This window comes from Vombatus ursinus, unplaced genomic scaffold (assembly GCF_900497805.2).
Source record: "Vombatus ursinus unplaced genomic scaffold, bare-nosed wombat genome assembly UNPS02014807.1, whole genome shotgun sequence".
Lineage (NCBI taxonomy): Eukaryota > Metazoa > Chordata > Mammalia > Diprotodontia > Vombatidae > Vombatus > Vombatus ursinus.
The window spans coordinates 19,737,456-19,757,154 of NW_020954585.1; the positions used below are offsets into that span (position 1 = coordinate 19,737,456).

At 39.3% G+C, this 19,699-nt stretch overlaps 1 protein-coding gene across 3 annotated transcripts in view; it reads right to left on the reverse strand.

The window, feature by feature from the left end:
* Window positions 1–16,632, reverse strand: part of DAPK1 (death associated protein kinase 1) — a 241,678-nt gene extending 225,046 nt beyond the window's left edge. Inside the window, exons 1-2 of one of the 3 annotated variants that reach the window (XM_027874778.1) lie at window positions 16,567–16,632; window positions 14,835–15,005 (exon numbers count right to left, since the gene is read on the reverse strand). In XM_027874778.1, coding sequence (XP_027730579.1) covers window positions 14,835–14,896 — 62 coding nt within the window. In that variant the 5' untranslated portion in view covers window positions 14,897–15,005; window positions 16,567–16,632. Of the gene's footprint in view, window positions 1–14,834; window positions 15,006–15,526; window positions 15,546–16,116; window positions 16,479–16,566 lie in introns of those variants that run through there. The other 2 variants (XM_027874777.1, XM_027874779.1) reach the window with 2 other exon arrangements.
* Window positions 16,633–19,699: the final 3,067 nt, after the last annotated feature.

Below are 19,699 nucleotides of genomic sequence, written 5' to 3' on the forward strand. Positions count from 1 at the left end.
GGATGGTCATTTAACCTCTCTGTCTCAATTTTCTCTTCAGTAAAATAAGGGAGCTGAAATTAATGGCCTTTAAGGTCCTTTCCCAGATCTAAATCTATAATTCTATCATGTACGGCAGTTTTGCCATCTTTAGAATATATTGTCTTTAAAGTATACCATTTAGGGAAATGGGAAACTAAATGGTGAAATGAATAGAGTGCAGGGCCTGGAATCAGGAAGACCTGAATTCAAATCCAGCCTAAGACCCTTACTAGCTGTATGACCCTGGGCAAGTCACTCAACCCTGTTTGCCTCAGTTTTCTCAACTGTAAAAATGAACTGGAGAAGGAAATGCAAACCATTCCAGTATCTTTGCAAGAAAACCCTAAATGGGGTCATGAAGAGTCAGACACAACAGAAACAACTGAAGAACAACAACACATTTAGGGAAATAAATAAAGTCTTTGATGAATTAATAAAGCTATACCAACAGTCTAGAAATTACCCTCCTGCCTTTTTAGCCACCTGCCTTTTCCTTTTCTCCTTTTTTTTCCTTTAAAGACTAGATTTCCCTATCTTGCCCAGGCTAGAAGCACAGGTTACTTTGGGGACTGTCCCATTCTCATCAGCACAGGAGCTTTTTTGGCAACTTGGTGCCCTTCCCTCCATGCCCCAATCCCCACCCTTATTCCCTGAAGACTCACCATATTAATGTCTAATTTGAACACTCAATGAACTTATCTCAGTACAATCCAGAACTCTTTAGCTCAAGACATCCACTAGCCTCAGTCTCCCCACAAGTTGAAATTACAGGCCTGTGGCACCATACCTAGCTTTTCATTCTTCTTTACCACTTTACTCTCTGACCATTCTTCAAATAATCATTTGCCCAACCGCAAATAAGTAGACTGATAGAGAGATCATTCAATCCACAGCCCATGTAAAAAAATTGGATAGTTTCCAAAAAGAATGAAAGTGTTAGTAATAATTATTATTATCATTATTATTATTTCTTATCAATATGGCAATCCTACTACAGAAGGCAGAGGGGAAAGGTAGGAAAGCAATTAGTTATAAGCATAGAGTAAGGAGGAAGAATGCAAAGGACAAAAATCTGACCAATAATGAGCTATACCGTAGAAAGAATTGTTTAGTAGTATGATGTTATAATTAGTTCATTTCTAATTTATAAATAAAAACTCACATTTTTGGCGTAAAACTTTTATTTTTTGCATCTCTCTGCACATTATACTTTAAAACCTTCTAGCTTTAGCATCCACAAGTAAATAAAATATACATAATAGCTTTAGCAAGATACAAGGCTATTAAAAGAAATATCAGACTCTACAAATTTCTTAAAGTAAAATGAACAAATTATAAAATACTGAGTCTTATCTCAGTCTAAGAGTTTAAGCTGATGATTCTTAAAAACCAATTTAAAGGACAGAGTTCACAGAGTATAATTTGTTCAAGCATCATATTATTCAAATGAGGACTGATGTGAATATGTTCATGTCAAGAAAAATAACAAAAATGCCTGGTACTCCACCACAACTTCCAATACAAATAAAGCTACTAGATGAAATCTGTCATCAATCTCAGAACTAAAATGGTTCATACAAATAGTTTAGTAAATATACAATATGTTGTCATTTCTCAGTGAATAAGGAGAAAATACTTTCTTTACTCATTTTAAAGAAAAAAATATAATCAAATGCAAATTAAAGCAACTCTGAAGTAGCTCCTCATCCCCTTCAGATTGGGGGGAGACAATGATAAAAGGAAAATGACAAATGTTGGAGGGGTGGTGGGAAAACAGGTATATCAATGCCCTGCTGGTAGAGCTGTGAATCAGTCATTCCAAAGCAATTTAGAATTGTTCCAAAAGTCAGTAAACTATGCCATTGTGACCCAGCAAGCCATCGCTAGGGCCATACCTCAAAGAGATCAAAGAAAGAGGAAAAAGACTCATATATAAAAAATATATTTATAGTACTTTTTTGGGGCATCAGAGTATTGGAAACGAAGGAGGTGTCCAGCCAGAGGAATTGAATTAATCATGGTATATGAAAGGGAAATATTCAGAGAAACCTGGGAAGTCTTGTATGAAATGATTCAGTCATGTGGGAAGATCCAAGAAAATAATTTATACAATAACAACAGATATTGTAAAGACAAACAATTTTGAAGACTTAAGAATTCTGATTAATTCAATGACCAACCACAACTCCAGAGTGCCAATGATGAAGCATTTTACCCATCTCCAGGCAGTGGGCTGGTAGATTAAGATGCAGAATGAGTCATACATTTTTTGGATAAGGATTAATATGGCAAGTTTTGCTTGACTATAAAATTTGGTTACAGGGATTTTGTTTTATTTTCCATTTTGGAAGGGGAGTTGGGAAAGTAAAGAGGTAGTTATACTTCGAGCACCCCCCCCCCAAAAGAGGAAAGAAAAGAAGGAATCACAGACAAGCAAGACAGCTTTGAAAATCACATATTACTTATAAACTTTAAAAATAAAACTCTACATAGAATAGGGATTTGCAGTTTCATATACAATCCTCTCCTATTCTATGATATAAACAGAAATGCCCATTAAGGTCTGAATAAAAATGAAATGAAATTAAAAACACTATAAGCATGATTTACAATCTGAAAACTATTGTTGGATGTCACCTATAAAAGTGGAAGTTATGAATACATTACATGGTTTTGACTAGATTGGAAAATAAGACATTAAGTTTAAGATTAAATTCTTTTCCAATATAAAGAGCCTATTTTCCACAACTGCATAACTTGAGTATAGCCTGCATATTTACTTTATTCAAGAAAAAATCATTGATTGTAAAAAATTATTTCAGAACAAGTAAATTCCACCTTTTACCTCCTCAGCAGATAATCTTACCACTTTATTTAGAAGCCATTCTGTTGATCACAATCTCTCATTTCTAAGCTATCACATCTTAAAACCTCTTCATTTAACCAATCACCACCTTATTTGCTCCAGTCTTGGAGGAAGACTGTGGTCCTCCTCCTTGAGAAAATGAACCCCTCCATTGATCCCATTCCATCCTATTCCTCTAGGAGCTTGCCATTTGAATTATTCCCCCTCCCTCATCTTCAATCTCACCCTATTATCTCCTTTCTCATTGCCAATAAATGTGCTCAGGTCTTCCCTGTTCTTAAAGGAATCCTTCTTTTGACCTTGCCATTCTCTAAAACCATAATCCTATATCTCTCTCTCTTAACATTGCAGAGCTTTTAGAATTGCCTGTACTTCCTCATCACCCATTTACTCCCTCAACTCTTTGTAATTTTACTTTTGATGCCACCATTCTGCAAAATCTTCTGTTCTAGGGCCATCAATGACCTTCAAACTGTTATATCTAGAGGACTTTTCAAAGTCTTCATTGTCCTTAATAGTTCTACAGCATTTGACCTTTTCATTCATACTTTCTTTTGAGTAAGGAAAGCTAAGGACAAACACACACACACACACACAGAGGGTTGTTTTTACATTATATAGGAAAAAAAAGGAGAAACAAAGGGACAGAGCTAACACTCATGGTGTGTTGAATTATGCTAACTGAAAAATGGAATGAAATTAAGTGTGCTCAACTCTTACTTTGCTATCTTTCATCCAGAAAAGACTAAACAAAAAATGGCTAATACAGAATTAAATATCCAAGATTACCTGGCCTAGATTATAATCTGACTGTATCACACACACACACACACACACTCCCCCCTGCCCCCTTCAATAAATTTCAGTGACTCCCTATTACCTCCAAGATCAAATATTAAATCCTCTGTCTGGCTTTCAAAATCCTTCATAACCTGGCCCTTCCCACTTTTCCATTCTACTTCTTACATTTGATTCTCCTCCATGGACTCTGTGATCTAGTGATACTGGTTTCCTTGAACAAGACACCCCATCTCCTGATTCCATGCATTTTCACTGGCCTGAAATGTTCTCCCTCCTAGCTTCCCGGGCTTCCTTCAAGTCTCATGGAAAGTCCTATCTTCTTCAAGAAGCGATTCTTGGACCCTCACAATGCTAGTGCCTTCCCTTTAATATGACACCTAATTTATTCAGGGTATTTCTTGTTTGCATGTTGTCTCCTCTGCTAGACTGTGAGTTCATTGAGTAGAGGGACTGTTTTTGTTTTGGTTTAGTTTTTTGCCCCCCCCCCCTTTTTGCATACCTAGTACTTATCACATTGACTGGCACATAACAAGCACGTAATAAATTCTAGTTGAGGCAGTTACATGGCTCAGTGGATAGAGTGCTGGGCCTAGAGTCAGGAAGACCTGAGTTCAAATTCAGCCTTAGACACTTACGAGTTATGGAACCCTGGGCAAGTCACTTAACCTCTGCCTTAATCCACTGGAGAAGTAAATGTCAAAACACTTCAGGTTCTTTGCCAAGAAAACCCAAGGGATGGTATGGTGCATGGAGTCACAAAGAGGCAGACATGACTGAATAACAACAATTAGTAAGGTTTATTTAGATTCTCTCCTTATTTAAAAAAAAATTCTATTTGACTGACTGACCTAGATGAAGTACAATCTAAGGAACTGAAAAACTGGCATACGTGAGTGCTGAGTTACTGTCGCTGATCTTTGAAAAATCATGGAGAATTGGAGAGACACTGCTGGATAAAAGAAAGGAAAACGCTGCCCTGATTTTCTGAAAAGGGGTATAAATGGAAGGTACACACCCTAAACCTAGGAGGTGGACTTCAGTGCCTGGCACATATTATTAAGAGTTAGTAGACATCTAAAAAAAGGAAGCCTAGATCACAAAGAATCAGCACAGCTTTATCACGAATAGGTCATATCAAACCAATTTTCTTTGTTGATAGTTTTACTCTACTGGGATATCAGGAGAAAACTACTGAAGATGGAAAGGTGTGTCTAGATGACTGCATAGCTGAGTGGATTCAGAATTGGCCTAAGTGGTCACATCCAAAGAGTAGCCACTAATGGTTGGCTATTAACTTGAAAGGAGGTCTCTAGGTAAGTGCTGAAGACTCTGTGCTCCTCCCTGTGCTCTTTGGTATTCTTATCAATGACTTGGATATAAACCTCGATGAGCTGCTTATGAAATCTGCAGATGACACAAAGTTTAGAAGGATAGCTCACACACTGGATGACAAAGCCAGGATTCAGAAATATACTCATAGTCTAGACTATTGGCTCAAATATAATTAGAAAAATTTAATAAGGATAAATATAAAGCCTCATATTTGCTTTATTTTTAAATCAAATTCTCAAGTAGCAGATAGGGAAGGTGTGGCTATACAGCAGTTCGTCTGAAAAAAAGATCTTATGGGTCAATGTGAGGTGATGAGATGGCAGCCCAGTAAGCTAATTCAATATTAAGCAAATCAAGAGATGGATAGTATTCAGGCAATAGTCTCACTATACTCTAAACTTGTTAGATCACATTGGAGTATTGTGTTAAACTGTGGACGTGACATTGGAGGAATGACACTAATCAGCTGAAGAATATTCAATAGAAAGCAATCATTGTGGTTCAGGGCTTCTAGTTTCTGTTCTATGAGGACAACTTAAAGGAACTAGAGTGGGAGAAAACATCGAAGGGATGTTACACTTGCCTTCAGTTTTGTGAAGAGCTGTCACATGGAACAGCAATTAGACTTACTGTTTAGCCCCAGAGGTCACAATCAAGAGCAGTGGGTAGAAGTTGTAGAAAGACAAATTTAACCTTGATATATAGAAAATTTTACTAACAATAAGCCATTTAAAAAAACAAAACAAAACAAAACAGAATGGTCTAGGTTTACCCAGTGTTCTGGGTGAGGCCTGACTCTACTTGGCCTAGTTGTTCAGGCTCAGGACTAGAACAAAATCAAAAATTCATCAGTCACATACGTTCAACAAACAGGAAGTGTAACAGTGTCCTAGACAGTGGCCCTAGTAGACGCTGCACCCACCACACAACTGGCGTGAAAGTGAGAAGCTGCAAATACATTGGTTCCTATTTATTCCCCACAATCACACCTATAGCAGTTGCTATGGGTGACTGATAGTAATGGAAAGACCAGAATTTTAAAATAGCTCAAAATACCAAACCAACTGCTAATCAATTGACACTCTTAAGTCCCTCTACTGTTAAGGGCTTCTTCAGGCACCTATGGATTTCCTCTTCTCTGAGGTCCCAAGAAAAGGCTACAAGTAATTCCTTGCCAAGTATGTCATAAAGAAGACTTTGGTTGAGGCATGGTTTGCACGATATGGCCTCTCAGGTCTTGACCATCTCTAAGATTCTAGAAGCAAGACTTTTAATAAAGTGATAAATTGAATTCAAGAACTTAAAATGCTATGTAATAAAATTCACTCCCACTCTTCCTTTATGAGGGAAGAAATCTGTTGAATCTTATTTTGATGATTTACCACTATATTACAAAAATAAAGTTAGATATTAGTCTCCACTTAAAAAAAAAAAACAAATCGAAAACAAAAACCCAAAGTCACATGAAGCCTAAATTATGTTTCCTGGTGTCTCTGTAATAAAATAAAATGAGAATTGTTAATTATTTAGAAGGTAGGCTGACCGGGCAGAAACCATTTCTAACTACAGATTTTAAGCCTAACTGATTATTGGTACCCAAAGGTTAAATAATTACAAAAGGTATATTTTTATTTTAAGTTAAAATATTAACTTCAGGAGTCAGACCAAGTGATGCATGCTGCATACTAATACCATTTATAACTGCAGGAAACAAGCCCTTTGGGAAAAGAGGGGGGAAGGGCAAAATTGTGGTAAAGGATTTGTGAAATAGTCTGTTTAAAATGCCAAGTCACACTACTTTCAACAGGCATGAAAAATTAAAAGCTGCAGGTATGCTGGTTCTTATTTATTCCCCACAGTACCTATCATAGCAGGGACAATCAGTGGCCGCATTAGGTAAAAGATCAATTTTCTTTTGGCTTTTGCCTAAAGATGAAAATCAGAGAATTATGGAAAAGTAGGGAGGTACACTTAAAAACTAAATGTATATATGTATATGTATGTAATTTTTTTTAAGAGCAGTAAAGTAAAAAAATAGCCTAATGCTGGAAATCAAAAGTCTGGGCTTTAGGTTTTGGTTTTACTTACAGCACCTAGTTGTGTTACTTTAAATGAGTCCCTTCACCTCTCTGGTCCTGAGGTTACTCACTCATAAAATAAATGGAATGGATCTAAAATCCTTTCCAATTCTTAAGTTCTACAATTCAGTCATCAAGTGAGTCAAGAGGCATTTATTAAGCACCTGCTATGTTCCAGACACTGTGCTAAGCACTAGGGATACAAAGAAAAGCAAAAATGACTGTCTTCAAGAAGCTCCCTTTTTAGTAAAATCAATCAGACAGCTAGCACTTAGTATACACCTAGTATGTGCACTCTGTATATGCACAGGCACTGTGCTAAGATCTGGGGATATAAAGGTTAAAAAAATATGGCAGAGATAACATGTAAATAACTAGGTAGATACAAGATCGACTGAAGGTAATCTCACAGTGGAAGGTACTAGCAGGTGGGGGAATTGGGAAAAGCCTCCTATAGAAGGTAGCATCTGAGCTGAGGTTTTAAGGAAGCCAAGGAAGTTAAAAAGCAGAGACTGGGAATAGAGATGAGAGACAGAGGAGTTATGTAGAATGAACAGAGAGTAGAACAGCATAGCTGGATCATCTGGTATGTGAAGGAGAATAAAGTATAAGAAGACTAGAAGGTTAGTAAGGGGACAGATAGTAATGAGGACTTTATATTTTATCTACAGGTAACAGGGAGACACCAAAGCTTTTTGAAGAGTGAGTTGACGTAAGCAGACTTATGATTTAGGAAAATCACTTTGGCATCTGAATGGAGGATGGACTGGAGCAGAGAGAGACTCAAGACAGGGAGACTAATGAGAAGGCTGTTGCAATAATACAAGCAAAGGTTGATGAGATTCTGACCTTGGGAAGTAATTGTGTGATATACGTATATGAAAGATATTGGGAAGGCAGAATACAGAGATCTGGCAACAACCCATTGGATGGGTAGAATGAGTGAGAGTGAGGAGTTGAGGATGACACTGAGATTTGGAGCTTGGGTAAAGTGGAAAACGTTGAGAGAATGAGCTGGAGAAGGAAATGGCAAATCACTCCAGTATCTTTGTCAAGAAAACCCCAAACAGGGTCATGACATGACTGAAACAACCGAACAACCACAAACATTGAATGTTTGTGTCCTGAACCATTAACAGAAAAGTTCTGACGAGGGGAGAGTTTGAGGAAAAACATAATGACCTCTATTTCAGACATGTCGAGTTTTTTGATGCATAACCGGACATTCAGGTGGAGAAGTGCAAAAAGATAGAAGCAGAATTAGTGTACAAAGATTATGTACTGACCCCTTATCAACAGGATGTGCTTTTTTTCATTTTTATATTAATAGGAATAAATACACACTATACCAATCTTACCAAGCCAACATTTTCCACTGCAACCAAGGGTGGAGTTAGAAATGCAAGTCTATAACTGTGAAAGCTATTGGAGGGGCTTCATAAGCATTTTGTGAATTGAACTGGTCCACATGAGGAATGTAGAATCCTCAACTTTTGTATTATTACTACCATCATTTAATTAATAAGTACAAAATATGAAATTATAGGAGAAATAATAATCAGGAATTATTGATGGGTTTGAAAGTGTCTGGAGGGCAGATAGTCAAGGGCCTCAACATCATACCTTATAAGGACTAGATGAAAGAATAGGGGAAAAGAAGATAAGGGGTATGACGATGACAAACATTTATAAGGCACATAGTAGGTGCCAGATACTGTGCTAAGTGCTTGACAATTATTGTCTCATTTAGCCAGCCAGCCTGGAGTTAGGAAGAATGGAGTTCAAATCCAGTCTCAGATATTTACTAGCTATGTGACCCTGGGCAAGGCACTTAACCATGTTTGCCTCAGTTTCCTCAACTGCAAAATGAGCTGGAAAAGAAAATGTTAACCACTCCAGTATCTTTGCCAAGTGGGGTCACAAAGAGTCAGACGTGTCTGAAATAACTGAACAACAATCCTCACAATAACCCTGTGGTAGGGTGTGAGGGGTAAGAGTCAGATAATAATGTTCTGCAACTATTTAAAAAACTGTCATGTTGAAAAAGTATTAGATCTGTTCTGCTCAACATCAGAACACATTCAAGAGTAATCAATGGAAGCTGAAGAGAAAATTTTGCTCACCAGAAGGAAACACTTCCTAACAATTAGAGTTATCCAAAAATGGAGTGGGCTGCTCCATGAGCTCATGGGTTCCCCCTCACCAAAGTTCTTTAATGGCAAGGCTAGATGATGACCATCTGACAAGGCTATTGTAGAGGAGGATTACTGTTACAGTAGTCTCACTGGATAGCCTCTGAGGTCCTTTCCAATTCTGACATTCTGTGATTACGGGATTTATTGAGTATCTGTTATATATTATTATTATTGCATAGGCATAGTCTCTGTTCTTAAGGAGCTCACAATATAATTGAGGAGAGAAGGCTAATGTACATGAAATCAACATGTAAAGGAAAATTTTCTTTTTCCAAATGTAAATATTTGTTTACTTATTGAATATAAGTATTTGTGAAATGTTTTTTGACTATTTATCCTCTTGTATCTTAACATGTATACCCAATGATACATTAGATCTTAATTTCCTACAAGGGAGAGATAGTACCTAATGAACAGACTATTCAGTACCCTGTGCAGCCTAAAGGCATGTGGGTGCTTAATAAATACTTTTCAATGATCCACAACCTCTCCTCCAATATAGTTCAAGCCCATTCCTTCCCATCTGGTTATCAAGTGGACAAGAAAAACTGCTATTCATTGACAGTCTTATATTATCCTTTCACATACCTGAAAACTATTATTAAAGTGTTATGGTACAAGCAGTATTTAAAAATAATTGAAACGGCATTTGCCTAGATTAGACTATACATTTGAGCCAAATCTCTCTGAAAACTCTTCTCATATACACCTGATAGAGGTAATGGTGTACATTTAGGGGCAATGTAGCACGATGGAAAGAACCAGAGGCTCTGGGTTCAAATCTACTCTCTTCCACTCATTACTGTATGATCCCTCTGAAGACCGCAGTTTTCTAATATGTACAAGGAGGGAAGAAGAACACATTACTTCTGAGGTCCTTTTCAGCTCAAAATCTATGATCCTGTTAATTTAGCATAAAATGCTAACAACTGTCATGACACCCTAAGATTTTCAAAGTGTTTTAAAACATTATTTCCTGTAATCCTCAAAACAGCCCTGTGAGATAGGGGCTATCATTATCCTCATTTTACAGATGAAAAAGCTGAGGCTCAGAGAGTTTAAATGACTTACTCAAAGTCATATAGCTAATAAGCCTCGGAATTAAGATTTAAAACAAACTGAAAAACATTACTTAGTCCCTGACAAGGTGTAATACTATATTCTTACTATTACTACTGTTAATTTATATAGTGCTTTCAATGTTTATTTATATAGCACTTTAAAGTTTGCAAAGCGCTTTGCAAATATTATCTCATTTGATTCATAACTACCCTAGGATGTAGCTGTTATTATTATTCCCATTTTACAGATAAGGAAACTAAAGCAGACAGAGGTTAAATGATTTCCCTAGATACACACAGCTAGTAAGTGTCCAGGCAAAATTTGAACTCAGGTCTTCCTGACTCCACAGGTCTAGCATTCTATCCACTGTACCACCTAATTACCTCAAGTGACTATCACTTATTTAAAATGCTTATAAAATTGATGTCAAACTAAGATTTTGAACTTGAGTTATTAGCATCAGTTTCATATCTCACTAATATAAGATTTGTCAATAAACTTAATTTCTTTTGCTTAAAAATGGTCTTTTTTGAATATTTTCATTATTCTAACCATATAACCTTCAAAAGTAAAATTAATTTAGTAAAGAAGTAGGGCAGTGATAATTGATTCTCTAAGTTCATTATCATCATTAAAGATACCTATCTCCAAAGTTTTGGGAAGAGAGGCTCTAAGAGCTTTCTAAAGGTAAAGTACTGTAGGATCCACCAATGTTTTCCCAGTCATTCATCTGCTGGGTGAGAATTATGTACAATGCACATACTGGAGGATGCAAATGACAATATATAAATTTGGAGGAATTTATATCTCTCTGAGGAGAAAAGAATACATAATTACTTCAGTAAATACTTCAAGGAAGCACCATTCTATTGGTGAAGGGAACATCCTCCACTGATGTAGATGAGAAGTTCTCTATGGCTTTGTAGACTATGTATGAATTACTGTAACCAAAGAAAGTCACTACCTGGTGGTCAGTCAAACCTATTGACTTAATTAGGGAGGTTCCTTTAGAGACAGCATATTTGTCACTGAGTCCATACTCATAATATCTTTCAGAGCTTCTGGTAATGGGCATCTAGGTGGTGAAGTAGATAGGGTGGCTGAGCCTGGAATCAGATTCATCTTCCTAAGATCAAATCCGGCCTCAGACACTTTCTAACTGTGTGATGCTGGGCAAGTCACTTAACCCTGTTTGCCTCAGTTTCCTCATCTATAAAATGAGCTGGAGAAGGAAATGCCAAGCCACTCCAGTATCTCTGCCAAGAAAACACCAAAGAGACACAACTGAAAACAACTGAACAATACTCAGTCTTTTCAAGATAATTCTATCTTCCAGGGCTTGTTACATTGGCTCAGCCTTTAGCCTTAAAAACAACAACAGGTTTTATCCCTAAACTATTTATCTTCTTGATAGAACGTGCATGAAATTGATCAATACAAGAATTAAATAATGCAAAAACGATACCTCATGGCCACATGTAGAAATCACCATAGACTAAAGCGGATTTATGAGTAAAAGTGTAGTATCAAAGGACAGGTAAGATATAGCTATGTAGCTGGAGGAAGGGAAAGCATTTTGAAGGCAAATTATTATTCCCATGACTTTATTGTAGCTACATGCTCACATTAGATTATGAACAAGCAACTCAGAATACACTACTTAAAACAGGTCTGTCAACAGTAGCAATCGCTAATACCTATATTTTTTTCCTACTGCTCTACCTTTCCTCCTATCCCTCCAACTCTTATGTCTTTCTGCCTTCCATTGAAGCACGCAGATATGAAACCAATAATGCTTTCTTACTCATTAATAAATCTTTTCTTGCTTTGGGCAAGTAGCTATTTGCAGTACAGACATAAAAAATTACAGGGTTTGAAAGAGGCATCAGAGGTCACCTAGCCCATCACTTTACCTCCAGGCTAGTCTACAGCTAAAATTCTAAACCATTCCAAAACAGATGCAATGTATAGCTTTCTAAATTCCCTACTTCAGTCATTATTTTAACTGACATTCATATAGAATTGTAGAGTTAGCAAAACATGTGTTTATACAATGTCATTTGAGCCTCACAATAACTCTGTGAAGTAGGTACCAGAGCTATTAACTTCATTTCACAGGTGAGATTAAATTACTTGCCTCAGTGACACAATTAACAGAGGCAGGTTTTGAATCCAGGTCATCCTAACTCCAAGCCCAGAACTCTATCCAGTACATATATATCAACAGATTCATTCACTTTACTCACAAAAATATAATTATTGAACTAAAATTATTTTGAAGCACACTTGCCCCACACAGGAGACATGCAAAGAATACCCTTCAGAGTTAAGCTGAAGTACAAATGACAATATGATAAAAATGGGAAAAAACTCTGTAAGTACATTTACACAGATTATAAAACTTCCCTTAACAGGTAGGCCTCATTTTTTACTTCTTCAAAAAATAACCAAAAGGTATCCAAGAAATTCAAGTTTCAGAAAGAATATGGAAGTATACTTCTCTTTACGAAATTGTGCTTTCAACTGCTTTTAAACCATACCTTTCAAATAAAGAAGTCCTTATAAATTAGTCCATTCTGCCCAAAATGAGCTAATGCCACATTTTTTCACCTCCTCTCAGTCCCAAAGGACCACTCCAAAATACCACAAGTCTTGCTGCAAAACCACAGGAATCAAATGACTTTATTTAAGCCAAACCAAATATTTTGACCACATATCCCTAAAATGCCATACATGCCTACTTCAGCCCCACAGAATAGAATACTGATAAATGTATTCACAAAAAGTTATTTAAATAGATTTCCTGTGTCTAAGTTTCTAACAGCAATACCCTAGGCCACTAGGTTTTATGACATTTAGCAACATGCTCTCAGAAACACATAGTAATGTCTTAACAAATATTTCCACATTGTATTGCTATGAGGTTTTATATTCTTTTCAGATCACACAGTCGTGGAAGAATATGGATTGTTTTTCTTTTTTTAATCAAAAAGATAAATTTGGGAAATTAGGTTGAAGTAGTCTAGGTGTGGTTACAAGTCCCTTGTAGAAGATAAAGGAAACTCACTTTGGGTGATGAGCATTGTGTATGAACAAATATATGACTATACACATAAGTTTTTTCAGTTTAAGGTTCTTTCCATCTGCTTTACTCACAACACATGCAACATTGGCACCTTCTTTTAACTTCATTTTAAAGGGTGAAAGAGGTTTTCTGCCAAATGCATGATAGCAACAGATGATGCAGTGGGAAAGAGTGATGGATTTGGAGTTAGGAAGACCTGAGTTCAAATCCAGACTCAGATACTACTAGCTATGTGACCCTAGGCAAGTCATTTAACCATGCTGTGCCTCAGTTGTAAAATGAGGATAATAAATAGCACCTACCTCCCGGGGTAGTTGTGAAGATCAAATGAGATAAAATATATACAACACTTTGCTAAACTCTGAGCAACATATAAGGATACCTATTTACCCAGGTGAAGGCAAAAGCTACCAAAAGCCTATGGTCCTTATAAGAAAGGTGATTAGACAACTTAAAGAAAAATAACCATACACAAACACCTATAAATAAATTCATTTTAAAAACTGAACCAGGGAGATTTTACATTAAGAATCATAGCCCCAGGAATCAAAATCCAAACTGCTATGAATGAAAAGATAAGATATTGGGCTTTTTATTGGATTTCTGGAAATGTAGCAGTAAATGAGACAAATGAAAACACCACAACAACCAAATTTTCAAATTACTTTGAAGAAGTTAAAAAAAATCAAAGAACTCCATCAACAGATGTTTGCATCCATCATTCCTATGCAGATGGAGATTTAATAACTTCAAGAAAACACCAGTACACAAATACCTGAAAAGAAAGCAATTGTAAAACCAAACCAAAAAGATTCTTAACACTGACAATCACAGCTCTTCTAATCAAAGCCCAAACTCTGGATAAAATTAAATATTGAAAAATCTGACTAATTAGAATTATTTAATGTTAGCTGTTTATTATTTAATATTAACTTATTTGTCACTCTATTATTTGATAGCAATCTGTTTAAATCATACATAATAGCTTTCTCCACTTGCAATTATAATCTCAGACTCTTTCCTACTGTGGCAGATGGGCAAAACATGATAGAATGTTAAAACTGGGAATTGGATGGGCACTTGTCTGAACTGGTCAATACACTTTGCATCAAAATGTAACAATGAATTTCTGAGTGACCTTGTGCTAGAGTTTCCTGCAGACTGGGCCACTTTTCTCTAAATCCAAACACCCTTTTTGTGACTGGTAAATCTCTTTTCTAATAACTCCCCCTTTCAGAAGGGACAGGGAAGAACTGCTGTTAGAGAAACCTCAGCTAGGGTGTGTATTGTACTCCAGCTTACATTAGCCTGCCTCACACATTTCCAACCCCAAGGCCCCAGTATTACTCATCATCCCCACAACAGAAAAACAGGAGTCCCAGTGCCTACTGTACCTGCCGAGCTCCTCCCCCGTGTCATAGTAATCATCCAGGTTCTCCTGCCTGAACACCGTCATGATAAGCTGTCAGTCCTCACCAAAGCCCCACCGACTTCAGCTCCACTTCCCAAACCATCACCATATCTTCCGAAGCCTCCGTGGACACCTCATACATTATTCTTCCAGCCTTTAAAAAAATACAAAAGAAACAGATTGTCCCCTTAGCCTCTTCACAATCACACAACAATAATGCTTTGCATGCTATATCGGGGCAACATTTGCACCTTGCATCTAGGGAGAGAAACCGCCTTTGTTAAGCACTGACTGTTGGGGGGAAAAAAAGACTTACATCTGGTCCTGAGCCTATCCCTGCCATGTGTGTGGCTATGTACACATAGAATCTAAATGACGTTTGTTCACGTTTAAAATGTATTTATCTCCCCAGATCAGCTCACAGACAGAACAGGACCCAGCCAGGCTTCCTCCTTTCCTTTCTCTATACACACACACACACACACCCCAGTCTCCTCCATTCTCAGTCTAAGAATGAAACGTACCCGGACCACGGGGCGGAATGCGCCTCCTCAAAGAAGGAAAATGTTTCGGAGGCAACAGCAGCTAAGGAAGGTACTGTTTCTAGCCGAGTTTCTGCTGCGGCGGTCACCTTCTGCCCCCTCCCCCCAGTATACCTTCCTTCCCCTGCAATACCATTTAACCTAGATCCGCGGAAGGCAATTTCCAGCGGCGGCACATTCCACAATGCCTTCCCCTCCGTTACCGGGTCAACTAGGACGTGCAGCTGCCAGCAGGAGAGGCAGCCTGGGCTGGCTCGAGAGTCACATCCATCGCACTGACACAATACAGCCCCGCAAGCACGCACGCACCGCACCGAGGCAGGAAAGGAGAGAAGGGGGGAGCCCAGCCAAGACGCCAACCTCCTCCCTCGGCGAGCCTAGGGTCCCCACTAGAGTCCAGTCCGAGACCCTTGGCACCTCGGCACGCCCCTGCCCCAATCCACCTGTTTCTGACACAGCCCCATCCAACAAGCCAGGACCCAGGAGGAGGAGGAGGAGGAGGAGGAGGGTAGATCTCGTACAGGAGGGCGGCTAGATAGAGGAAGCTCTTTCTCCACCATCCCCAACCCGACCCCACTTTCAACAGCCGAGTTTCCGAGAAGCCAGGGCCTTCCCACATTCCCCGGAGGCGCTGCCCGGGAGAATCAAGCAAGCTGAGCAACCAAAGCAAAACAAACAGCCCGGGGGCGGAGGGAGAGAGCGGGGAGACCAGGGAACACTTACCCCCAAACTCTGCAGCTGTAGGGGGAACCGGGTGTGGGGGAAGTCTCCGGAATTCTCCGGAGTTGCTTTCGGAAGCCAACCATAGGCTCCGGTAGCGCAGAGACTAGAGGGAAAAGAGGGTGGGGAGGGGGAGAAGGAGGGACAGAGAGAAAAAGGGAGAGAGCGAGAATCCCTCTCCACCACCTCCTCCCCCACTGCTTCCTCCTCCCGCCTCGGCTGCCGCTCTTCCCTTCAGCTCCTGGTCCAGGGGAATGGAACGCGGCGGCGGAAACAATGTCCCCGGCGTGGAATCGGAGAGTAGAGCCTCGCCGAGCCAAAATAGGACCAGCTGCACCAGCAACTCGGGGCCCCCCGCCCGCTCAGCCTCACTCAGTCTTCCTAGAGGGTGAGTCCGGCAGCCAGCCAATAAGGGAACACCACTTGCAGCGACCCACCCACATCCACACTTACCTTCCCCTCTAGCGCTAGGGCGCTGAACCTGCCCGTGCAGATGGAGGGGACGGTTCTGTTCTGTTCTGTTCTCGCTCTCAAACTCATAGCCACCCACTCAGGCATGCATACCCACGCACACACAGACACCCACGCCCTGGGCTCCGTGGGAGCGCTGCTTGGAAATGGTTGCACGTCTTGCGATTGCAGACTTTAGCTGCTTCCGTGACTCCTCTCTCCAGGTTCTTAAAGTATCGCCCTGAAAGGGGCAGGGGGGCGGGCGGGTAGGGTTAGGGGGGGAAGAGACACAGGCTGGGCACTTATTGGGCCAGTGAAGTCTGGGAGGTGTGGGGGCTCCTGTGACTCTCAGTCCTTCGACTGAACACTCAGAATTTCCATCTTCAGAGGCACCCTTAATCACCTTTGCTTCCCACCCCTACCCTCCACAAATCTTGGTTGTGCACTGATTGCATGGATTTCCTTTGGGGTGAAATGGGTGTCCCTCATGACCTTACTGAGAGGTACCCCCAAGCAGAAAAGGATGATGTGATGACAAACCCCAGTGAAGAGGGTGCACTTAGAGTTCACGTGTAGGGATGTGGCCCTGAAGGTACAAATGCCAGGCTGTTCTGGGATTTCAGACCCACAGTCCTAACCATCACTAAGAAATCTCTGGTGTTCTAAAACGCCACAGTTAAAGCACTTCAACTTAGTCGGTCTTCTGCCTTGAAAATTAGAGCACTCTGGAATTTTTAAGTAAGTCCCTCATTGAGGAAATGGTGCTTCTCTGTGCATTTTCCTCTATGTGAGGGAGAAGTGGGTAACAGAAGCATAGCTTAGGTCTAGTGTTAGGCCTGGTCTTATTATTTTGTTTAATGGTCTGTAAGAAGTCCCGTAGATGAAATCTGCTGATGGTTCTAAATTGAGAGGTGGTGTGAATATCAGTAATGGGTTTCAGAACTAATACAAAAGGATCTCAAGAGGTGAGAAACAAGAGCAGAAAATAACGAATGTGATTCATCTGAGAGAAATGCAAATGACTTTGCTGAAAAATAATCTAACACAGATGTTTAGGAGACACTTGGAAAGTAAGAAAGTGGTCATACTTTTGGAACACAGTTGCCTGCAGAATATATGCAAATATGCTCTCCAAGACAGTTCAAAGACTGTGCCTGTTTAAAGGCTTGGACCAAAGTACCTTTTTTGTATTCATCACACTGGAGCCATTTTAAACTAGGACAGGAAAGCAGAAGTCTCAGCCTGATTTCATGAAATCTAGGTACCTTCTACAAGGGTCAACACAAATATACAGGGCCATCAGCCAAATTAGAAGGTTAGGGAATGAGCCAGGGGAAATGTCACGATATAGAAGTGCTAAATCCACCTGGCCTTTAGGCAACAATAATGGACAGTGCCTCCAAGCCATTCTTTAGGACATAAAGTCGACTCTGAATAATAGTATAAAGGCTGGCTGACCCTGAACAAGAGAGATTCCCTGATGCTGGGATATGAAAATAGGCAAGGCCCAGAGTCATTTAGTAAAGAGAGCTATTTAATCCAACTTGTTACCCAAAAAGAATCCCCACTGCAGTTAAGTGGTCATCCGTCCTCTGCCAGAAGACCTCCAATGAAAGGAAATTCACTATATCCCCAAGCAGTCCGCTTTTGGATAACTCCAATTATTAAGAAGTTTTTCCAGACTCAAATACTCAAATGGATTTATGATCTGATCAGTTTGGAAGCTCACTCCAACCACTCAAATCCCATCCCATTCATGTTTGCCCATCTTGTATGACTTTTGTCCCTGTTCTCACGCAAGTTCACCAAAGAGGAATATACCCCAATGCACTAGAGGCCTTTCTTATTTTCTTCCGACATCATGAGGGTGGAACACTTTGGTTATATACTTGTAAGTCTTCACCCTTGTTGCATGGCCTGATCTTCCCTTCCTGGCATTCCTTGAACACATCTTTAATTCCTCTTCTTTGAAGTTCTCCATCAATTATATCTTGCAGTCTCCTCACACACACCATACCCTTTCCACTATCCTTTGTGTGATAGCCTTTTAATTTTTCAGAGACTTATATTCCATGTTTCACCACCACACCAGTGGAATATTGATATGAAAAACATGGGTCTTTTTTTTTTCCATGGGCAACAGGGGTCATCGAAGGAGATTGTGTTTTTTTGGTTTTTTTTGGTTTTTTTTTTAAAAGCAACCAAACCTGCTGTCTTCTTGTTCAACTCTGGCCCTATCTCATTGTCCATCTCTATTGTCTACCCAGGTATACATCCATGCTGATGAACGATCTCTATAGGGTAGTCATTCAAATACATGTGGTAATCTAGGCAATAGATATTCTTCATCAACTTGGTCTTTTCCATGCGGATGATCAGGCCAAAATCCTTTAAATCAGTACATATCTCTTTCAGGAGGCTCTGTAATATTCTGGGGTTTGATATAATTTGCACAATATCATCCACAAAAAGGAGTATCAGGACATCACCACTCACAGGGAATCTCCCTTCAACTTGGACTCCATGTTGCCTTTGGCATTCATTTCACTCTATCTGGCAAATAAGATAGATGTTTGCTTACTTAGACACTCACTCTCTGGGCTCTTTTGGTCTCTTCATTGTGGCAATTAATTTCTATTAGTTAACTTCTGAATAAAATTATTATGATTAGTGCCAGTCATCTCTGTTCATTTCCCCATTTTTTTTCCCTCGAGGCAACTGGGGTTAAGTGACTTGCCCAGGGTCACACAGGTAGCGTCAAGCTGGTCTGAGACCAGATTTGAACTTGGGTCCTCCTGACTCCAGAGTCAGTGCTCTATTCACTGCACCACCTAGCTGCCTCTCCATTTCCCATTTTTAATAGTCAATTACTTGTTTAAGAGCTTAGGATTGAGTTGTTAGAATTATACATCATATCTTTTTAAAAAATTATTCTTTTGTTTTTTTAGTAATACTGATCTCAACTCAGGTAAGTTAGTTATCTGACTATTACACACAGCTGATTTAGGTATAACTCCAATATTAGTATTAGGCAAGTATTTTCCTGTCTGAGAAAATAGACTATTGTGGTTTTTTATTTTATTTGTATTTGCAATGTTATTTAGTGTTTGCTGTGTCTGGGACCTACCCCGACCCT